At 42.5% G+C, this 10,108-nt stretch overlaps 1 protein-coding gene across 1 annotated transcript in view; it reads right to left on the bottom strand.

Annotated features, from left to right (window-relative positions):
• Nucleotides 1-5,168: 5,168 nt before the first annotated feature.
• kcnb2b (potassium voltage-gated channel subfamily B member 2b) overlaps nt 5,169-10,108 on the bottom strand; it is a gene marked incomplete at both ends in the record, with an annotated part of 91,835 nt that continues 86,895 nt past the window's right edge. Inside the window, one exon of the mRNA XM_080543611.1 lies at nt 5,169-7,046. Within this exon, the coding sequence (XP_080399737.1) occupies nt 5,169-7,046 (1,878 nt within the window). The remainder of the gene's footprint in view (nt 7,047-10,108) is intronic.

Here is a 10,108-nt window from a genome sequence, read left to right as displayed (position 1 = left end):
GACAATAACAAACAGTTAAAAAGTTACGCGACGTTGAATTTAAATATCGGCTTCCTCGCCCCCGCGCGGTAAGGTGTGTAACGCTCGAATAGTGACCCCTAGCGTGCGGGAGGGGGTAACACAACACACGCACATTTACTGGAGCAAAGCTTGTTGTATCCCACCAGATCAGTTTAATTGCTCATTGTTTATCTAATTTATACTTGAGTGTTGAGTGTATGGCTCACATACAACTATAATATAACATAAACACATTTCTTTCTTCATATTAAACCACACAATTCTTAGTTTGAATCTTACACACTTTTGACATCAGAAAAGCATCATCAGATTGTGGGTATGGACCAAAGTGTTGAATCCTTGGGAGGATACCTTAACCCTAACCCAGTTAATTTCAACTTCAATGGGGTGATGTCAGAGTCCCAAGGATCCCAATTAGCATTGACCATAGTGCATATTTGCCTATAATGGAAATTGTTCAACTGAATTCTAATATTTGTAGTGTTTTCAGTAGTTTTCTGACAATGGTAATACATAACTTGGTGTCATTGGATGGCTCTGCTCTGTAACAATAACAACTGTAATTTATGCTGACTATTAAATCTATTCTGTGTAAAATATTGACAATCTGTACAAATGATAGTGGTAGCACTGATCCATCACTACATCAAATATGATTCTGTATAGTACGGTATGCCTAAGCACCATGCATAGCGTCATGTTGTTCCATTCAGACAATCATGGATTTAGATTCCTGATAATGCTCATTACCTCCAAATATGTAAATGTAAATACACCAAGCTGTTCATAAAACAGTTTGGAGTATTAAATAAATAATTTGGATTAAAGTAAGCATGCAATGACATATAAAGCTATGAATCTTGATAATGTATTTTCAGATAGGCCTTCAGTCAAATAAACATTTTACCTCAGGATATGTAGTGATTTATTGAGCATGACCTCATTGTTTGTATTGAAATTAAACATATTTCCTATCTGTGATACATTGTTTATCATATTATGATAAGGGTACCCGTTGTAATTTGCATAGTCTGCAACTTCGGAGATTAAGAATGATTCATTGAACCTATTTGTTATGAATGAAAAATCTGTTCTAAGTAAGTGGTTTGCTAAGATGAATTATTAACTCAAATGTTTGGTCTAAAGTACCATGCTGCAATGAATGCTTTTACCCAGCCATCTGAGGAGGAAGAGAGCAGACAGGACACAGGCGCAGACAGGACACAGGCGCAGACAGGACACACACAACCGACACACATGTTATTATATACACATTTATTTGTTATCCTGCATATGCTAATAGACTTAATGGGGAACAATGCTGTTTACCTCTACAGAAATGTTGACATACATACCAAAGTGTTCTGTGGTCACATAATTGTTCGGACTACTACATGCATACAGAGATGCCGCTTCTGACAGTGTCTGTTAAAAACTGAACAACAACAACAACAAAAGTGTCAAAAACAAACAAAATCCCCAAATAAGAGGCAGAATATACATGAACACATGGGGACAAACATTGTAGCAATTATGCTTCATGGGGAGGGGGAGGGGGGGGGGGGTTGGTACAGGAATTACGTGTGGATGACACAGACAATAACCATCCTCTCATAGAAAATAAAGACACAACCTTTAGCCATTTACAATATCACACATTATAGTGTGATTGTGAGACCACACAGCACGCACAGTCCTTTAGCTGTTAGCTCACAGAGTTAACTTCAGCATCCACACCAACATCGTCCAGAGGACACACAACCGACCAACCCAGATCCTCTGTTTCTCTACTCTTACCTGTGAAATGAAGGACTGCTCTACACTCACACATGGAGACATGATACATACAAACAAAGACAAAATAGAACATTAGACTGATAATCATAGATAAGGATTTTCACAAAGAAAGTTAGCATGACCTCCTTTGAAAAGATGAAAGACTAACGAAAATAAATAAATAAATCAAGATGATATTGTAAGTCCGGATACGAACACAGAGAGCGAGGGAGAGTTGGACCACTGATCATTGGAGTGACGTAACTGTTTGGAAGGAAGCTTTGCCAGATCTCACCTAAGACAGATCTCCCTCCAGCCAAACACTAGTGTCCCTGCATCCCAAAGTTGGTTACTCCTTGTACCCACCATTTACCTACTATATGGACCATTGTTCCTGTGAGCTCGCCACAGGGATCTGCCCAATGAGAAGCATCATGGTCGACAGTGCTGATTCATTCACTCATATTGGCTTCAGTAGAAGTCGAACAGGGAGATTCACCCAATGACCAGGAGGATCACTTTCTGTCAGCTTGTCATCCTGTTTGTCAGACACAACACTCAATGATGACTGCACCGCTCTCAGCTCTTCATCAATCAAACAGCTGAAACACCTGTGAAATGAACACCCTCTCCTGTATGTCTGCACTCTTGTTTGTCCCACAGTTTGATGGGGGTGGAGATGGGAGGGGGCGTATGATATCCAGGAGGCAAAGTACTGCATGCTCCCTGGTAGCCAAGACATCAATGTGGATTTGACAACATTATCTTTAAAAAGTAGGAACTAGTTGACATTACCTGTAAATGAAAAACAGAAAGTCTATCCAATCAGAACATCAGAGAGTTATAGAAAACCTGAGAACTCAATAATATTACTTGTATCTATTACTTAAAGACCTGATTTTTTCCTATAAAAATTAGAGTTTTCTGTACAGTGCTATATGAACAAAGCCAAATGACTAGCTACCTTCTCATAAATAACTCTTTATGAAAAGGCATGCATCATTTCAACCACCGTATGGCAGGAAATTGTGGTCGTGCTTGATTTTGGTTTAGAAAAAATAGAATCATTCTCAACATTAATTCACAAAAAACATAAAATACTTTATTTGTGTGTGGCCATTGAAATTATAATATCTCGATAGTTTCCAAAGATGGTATATGTTCAGTTGTTGTGACTTATAAAAGGCCCTCATGGTCAATTGGGATCCTTATCTCCAAAGAAGAATGTAATTAGATGTCCACTGACATCTGGCATTAGGTTGGCTGACAGCACTTGTCAGTCACACAATATCAGTAAGTTTAAATTCTCTGTTTACATTGTGATTATGTTAATGGTAACACTGTTTTTTTCTTTATATATTAAAGATATATCATCTGAAAAATACAAGTGTTGTCTCTGCCTGTACACTTACAAATCCAATAGACAGAAAATAAAGTGCCACAATTCTTGGCCTGCATAGATTGCAGAATGCTGTATTGCACTTTCCACCTCTCCTCAACTGTGAGAACCAACAGAAAATTGTAATTCATCTTTCTCGTCACGGTGCCATTCTGGTTTATGAGGTTCCCTCAAATTCAATACTAGTTATACACTCAGCCATGTGCCATGCCAAAGCAATATATGTATACATATATGTATATATATATATATATATATATATATATATATATATATATATATATATATATATATATATATATATTCCAGCAATACATTTGAATAAAAGGCAACATAAAACAGATATTTTCATTCTGTGAAAAACAAAAGCGAGAAAGTAAAACTTTGGGTTTTTAAGTTTGACTGAAATTGGTTTCTTTCACAGTAAAACACAATAATTTACAGTCCAAGACACTACAGCAATACAAAAAAAAAAAGTGTCTTAAATAATCATCAGGATCGGATAAACTCGCAATTGTACAGAACAAACAGCTACTATGACATCAGAGTGCTGGGGATATGATGATGATGAAGTTATAGACAAACCACTCATGAGGAAAAGAAAAAACTACTGTCATCTACACATTACACTTCATGTTGTTGAGCAGCTAGGATAGATAAAAGCATGACAATATGCTTTTTTTGGCCCTCCGACAGTACAAAGTATACAGTATTACTTTTCAGTTATAGGCTATCATTGTTGAATTGTCAAAGGGAGAGCTACAGTATGAACAGCATATGCAAGAGTTAATGACCAGTTCAATCGAACCGATGAATATCATACTCTTTTTTTCTGGGACCTCACCGCCCTACTTTGCAAGTCTCTAGATTTGAGCTATTGTAGTGTATCTATTTGTTGTTTATTCGTAAAGCTACATTAAGATGTATATATCTTATGTCAGAGAATACATAATATATATCTTTGTCATGATTGTATTGGAATCAAGAAGCGGATCTGGTTGTACCACAACCAAATATATTTTATTTTATTTTTTTACCTCTGACTTCTCTGACACTAAGTTCATAAATAGTTAAGTTAAGTAGCTGAAGCATCTGCCAGTTGTTGTCCTCACTGGTTACGTATTTGGCATCTACGGGTGTATACTTGATAGAGGAAAAAAGGTGTTTGTATCCTAATTTCCTACAAAATGCGTTTTATTCTGGTCATTAAGTCTAAGGTCGTTTTTTGTTCATGACATGACTGAACCAAACCAGTCATTATTTATGCAAACCAAAGACAATAATGTCAACATTACAGTTCATACATAATTATCTTAACACAAAAACATTATATCGTCGTCATGGTACACATTGCATTTCCACAAAAGGTAATGATATGTTTTTCATAGGTCGCTACGTTGCAACTCTCTGTCTCGGTCTCTTGTCTCTCAATTCTGCAATTCCCCTTTTCACATAGAATCATATGTACTGTACTGTATATCTTCTGCAAATGTGATTTCTTCTGCCATCTTATGCATTGTCATTGCGGTTGTTGTCATAGTATTTACAGTGGAGCGCTTTAGCAAACTAAGCACCGTAAAATAATATAATTTTTTAAATGCATGCTTTTAAAGATAAGTCCCTTTGTGCATTTCTCACTGTTGCTAGAAAAAAGGACAAGGTTTATATGTACATGTGGATCCAAATGTCTTCATACTCTGATAAATTCTCTCTGTTTGAATGAGCCTCTCTTCTTTGAGCCCACTGTTTTCCCCTAAGTCTGCAAAAGCACTGCAGTCTCATTTTCAGTGATAAACAACGACACAAGTAAAAGGGACTTTCATGCCATGCAAAAATATCTCTTTCACTCCTTCTGTGTGCCCCTTTTTCTCCCTCCTCTTCTTCTTCTTCATTCTTCTTCTTCTTCCTCTTCTCTTACACTACCAGGCTGAGGTCTCCGGTGGGTCTTTTTCACTCACAGCTCCGCCTAGAGTCACATGCTGGTTTCGCAGGTCGGGGTGAGGCTGCCATCCGCAGGCATCAAGTGGATCTCAGGTGTAAACATGTGGTTCTCCACTTTGTGTCCACTTTGGTTGCTCTCGGCTTTGCCCTCCCCGCTGGCACCCTGGGTGTAGTTTGAGGCTGCGCTTCTCGGTGATGACGGGTCGACAGCGGCCCCGGCAACCTCCGTTACATTCTCCTCCTCATTCTCAGCAGACGGACCCTGGTCTGGAGTGTCCACCACCAGCCTCTTGGGAGAGCGGGGACAGGTCTCCTCCTCGTCTTTAGCCAGGATGAGTGGTGAGGTCTCCCCCTCGGGAGATTCGTCCTCCAAGAGGCTGGGGCTGAAATCTTGAGGGGAGGTGGTGGTGGTGCTGGGGGGCGTCGGGAGCCCCTCGATGGGGGACTTGGTGAAGTTGACCTTGAGCCCCTTTGTCTTGACGCTGGGGTTGGCGCTTCTCAGAGAGCTTCTGATGTTCTCCACGACTGTGTCAAAGCTCTCTCCCTCCTCTTTTGGGGACTGTGTACTACCGTCTAGAGGGAGAGTGGCCCTGGGATGTCTGGCTTCATCCCCCTCTCCCAACTCAGCCTCAGCTGAGCAGGTGGAGAAGCTATCCACGCTAGACAGGCTCGGTAACCCAGTGACCAGCCTGTCCTTCGGTACGTGTTCAGAGGAGGGCGCGACTTCCTTCATCTCCAGCTCCACTTCCTGTGCGGGCGCAGATTCAGAGGATTGCTGTGGTGCTCCGGAGGCTGCCATGCTGGTGCTCATGGTGCTCATGGAGCTAGTGTGGAGGTTGGAGAAGGACTGAGACTTCGTCATCTGGTTGTACATGTCCTCCAGCTTCTGGGCGTTGAGGTGCTGGGTGCTCCCTGGGAGTTCCTGGGACAGGCTGCCTGTGGCGGGGCTGCGGTTCGGGGACTCAGGGAACTTCTTGTCCGGGGTCCTCAGACTGGTTTCCGACATCGTCCGCTTGGACATGCTGTCCCACCGGCTGGGAGACAGGTGGTTGTCCACGGGCTGCTTGTCTTCTCCCTTCTCCACCACCACATCCATCAGCTCCATGCTGCGGGCGAAAGCGTCCTTCAGGTTCATGGAGACGATGCTGCCGTTCCTCTTGGCCCTCTCCAGGGCCTCCCGCCTCTTGATGGCCTTCTCTTGCCTCTTCTGCTCCTTGTAGAACTCCGAGAAGTTGTTGACTATGATGGGGATGGGCAAGGCGATGACCAACACTCCTGCGATGCAGCAGAGCCCGCCAACTATCTTCCCTAGCAGAGTCTGTGGATAGATGTCACCGTAGCCCACCGTGGTCATGGTGATGGTTGCCCACCAGAAGGAGGCGGGTATGCTGGTAAACTTGGTGGCGTCCTCGTCCTTCTCAGCGAAGAACACCAAGCTGGAGAAGATCATGATGCCCATGGCCAGGAAGAGGATGAGCAGGCCCAGCTCGTTGTAGCTCCTCCTGAGTGTAAAGCCTAAGGACTGCAGTCCAGTGGAATGCCTGGCCAGCTTCAGTATCCTCAATATTCTCATGATACGGAAGATCTGGACCACTCTTCTGACGTTCTGGAACTGGAGAACGCTCTTGTTGGACTCAGTCAGGAAGATGGTGACATAGTAGGGCAGGATGGCTAACAGGTCGATGACGTTCAACGGACCCTTGAAGAACTTCCACTTGCTGGGGGAGGAGAGGAAGCGGAGGAGATACTCCATGGTGAACCAGGCGATGCACACCGCCTCCACATGGGCCAGCTGGGGGTTGTCGTTGGCCTGGCCAAACTCATCCATAACTTGGAGCTCTGGTAAGGTGTTGAGTGACAGGGCGATGGTAGAGAGGATAATGAACAGGATGGATACGATGGCCAAGAACTGAAGAAAAGAGAAAGAGAAAGGGAGAGAGAAAAAACATATTAGTTATGAGCCCTGTTGAAAAGTATTGTACTGTAGTACTGTATAGTACACATATCCTAGATCATATTCCCTGCTCCGCAAGCATTAAAATGAACATCTTATCCCATACACATCCTCAATCAAAGGTGAGACTTCATCCCGATACATTCATATGGTTGACGTATGGCTTTCACTGTCACTGTCAATTCATTGCAAAAGGGTGTGTCATAGCAATTACCTCTTCAGAATATAAATGTACTTATTTCAGTCTCTATAGTACGTCCCAAACGTTGCTGCCAGACTTGAACTGCGTTGTGAATAATCTTAGGTGTTTGATTTAGGATAGGAGTGTTCAGGGAGAGCTGCATAAGTGAGTGTTGGAAGCCAGAGGAATATAAATAGCATGAATAAAACCAGGAATTCAAATAGAGTGGAGGCTCCTTTGATTTCATGGGTTGAGGGGAACCTTTCATGAATGGGAATGCGCTCTCCATGTAAGGAACATAAAGCATGTAAGTGAGCAGACAGGGGAAGTGCAAAAGAATGAATGAAAAGTGAATGAAAGAGTAACATGAGTGAGCTAATGCTTTAGTGAGGAGCAGTGTCACAAGACGTAGCTTCCTTTCTTGGTTGTGGAATTAAGTACAGTAGATTTGAGAGAAAGCTTTTTTGAGAAAAGACTACAGGATACAGTCAATGAGTGTTTGAGCTATTGAAGTGTTAAAAAGCAGTGGATGAGTGAGTGGCAGGCTTTGGTAAGGAGGGGTTTAGCTCCTTCTATTGATTAACGTCTGTTTGTGAATCTCTTTTCTAAACACATACAGATTTAGGTCATGTTCTCACATGAAAGTCCGAATCGAAACCCGGAGCAAGTGGATGAGTTCGCAACATTGTTGCATAAATTATTTCTCTGATTTGCGTTCTCACAGTCCTTCATGTCAACGAAGTAACATACGCAATCGAAGCAACAGACGTGGTAGTTGATTGGTCAGAAAAATGTAGAATTGCCCGCTCTCATACAGATCAACACGCGTGCGCTGTTGTTTTCCTATGGACAGCCTCGAGCAGCGTTCTCACCAAAAGCGAAGCGAAGCAAAGTGATGGATGCGTCGTTTGTAACCGAAGCGAAACTACCCTTTTCAAGCAGAGCATCCGAGGGTTCTTTGCTGCGGGAGTGACTTCGAATGCGCGTTCTCACAGCTCCAAACGACGCAGAGCAAAGCAAACTTTATCCTAAACTCTGTTTCAAGTGAAGCAAATGTTCTAGTGAGAACACCCCCTTATACTCCCCTGGTTATCTGGTATCTGAGGTTAAGGTCATGTTCTCACATGAAAGTCCGAATCGAGACCTGGAGCAAGTGGATGAGTTCGCAACATTGCTTGTGAAGCAAATGTTCTAGTGAGAACACCCCCTAAGACAACGTGGGCTTTCTAAAATGGTACTACTACGTATCCATCCATCCTTTGGGTAGTACAAATAATGTGGGGGTTCAAAGTGGACTGTCCCAGTCTCCTGAATCTCCCAACATCTCTCACTCCACCACTCTCACAACACAACTCTGTTTTCTCTTCAGTCAGTTTAGCCAATAGAAGATGGCTGTTCTATAATCACCCATACTGTCACATGGACTGCACATCTGTCTTCCTGTTTTCATTTCATCTCATCAACGTCTATCTTCTTCATCACTGTTAGTCTCCTACAACTATGAACTGTGTGCTGTATTACGACCCATAAAAAACGTGGAGGCTCATAAAAGAACAGATTGACAGAGAAGATGATACGAGCGCAAATGCCTGTGGGCTGTTTGTAGATTAGAAACAAACAACTGGTGCAAACACACACAGAGAGATTTATTATGTCATGTTGCATAACAAGTGTGATTATATTCAGTGCTTACATCTCATTCAATAGGAAACGTAGTATAGATGCATGTACAGAATAAAGATGTGACCTCACTTATGCTTATATACTGTACAATAAGGAGATTTGAAGGAGCGCACAAACAAATATGGATCTACACTCACTGGCTACTTTATTATGTACACCTTTTCAACTGCACGTTAACGCAAATATCTAATCAGCCAATCATGTGGCAGCAACTCAATGCATTTAGGCATGTAGTCATGGTCAAGACGATATCCTGAAGTTCAAACCAAGCATCAGGATGGGAAAGAAAGGTGATTTAAGTGACTTTGAACGTTGCATGGGTGTTGGTGCCAGATGGGCTGTTTTGAGTATTTCAGAAAGTGCTGATCTACTGGGATTTTCCCGCAAAGCCATCTCTAGGGGTAACAGAGAATGGTCAGAAAAAGAGAAAATATCCAGAGAACGGCGCGAAAATGGTGGTGGTGGTGTAATGGCGTGGGGGATATTTTCTTGGCACAAATCTTCAGCAACTGTGTGATGTTGTAATGTCAATATGGACCGACATTTCTGAGGAATGTTTCCAGCACCTTGTTGAATCTATGCCATGAAGAATTAAGGCAGTTCTGAAGGCAAAAGAGGGGCTCAATCCCAGTACTGTGCCTAATAAAATGGCCGGTGAGTGTGTGACCTACATGGAAAACCTTGTGTTGATAATCCAATATCCCTGCGACAAAACACCACATAATCACAATGAATCAAGGCAAAACATAAACAGAGGGATAACAAATACTTGTATGGAAAACAACAATCATCATTTACACTTAGTCAGCATTTTCTAATTCCTTATTTCCCCTGTGGGTTGATGGGGCAAGAACATCCCTCTAATCCCCAAATGTCAGGGTGGCAGCCAAGAGGTGTATGTCATTTTGGGCCACACTTGTTTAAGTATGAGTGTCTGTGTGTGTGTGTGTGTGTGTGTGTGTGTGTGTAGATGTGTGTATTCTGACCTTGAGAGTACAGAGTGAGGACTGTAACCTCCTCCTCTCGACCCTCCCTCCACTCATCGTCCTCCTCCTCCTCCTCCCTCTATCGTCCTTCTCCTTCTCCTCCCTCCACTCATCCTTCTCCTCCTCCTCCTTCCACTCGTCCTCCTCCTCCTCCCTCTATCATCCTT

Source organism: Nansenia antarctica (genome assembly GCF_963989245.1).
Source record: "Nansenia antarctica genome assembly, chromosome: 12".
Lineage (NCBI taxonomy): Eukaryota > Metazoa > Chordata > Actinopteri > Argentiniformes > Microstomatidae > Nansenia > Nansenia antarctica.
The sequence above is the reverse complement of the archived record's forward strand: the minus strand, read 5'-3'. Positions and strand labels throughout refer to the sequence as shown.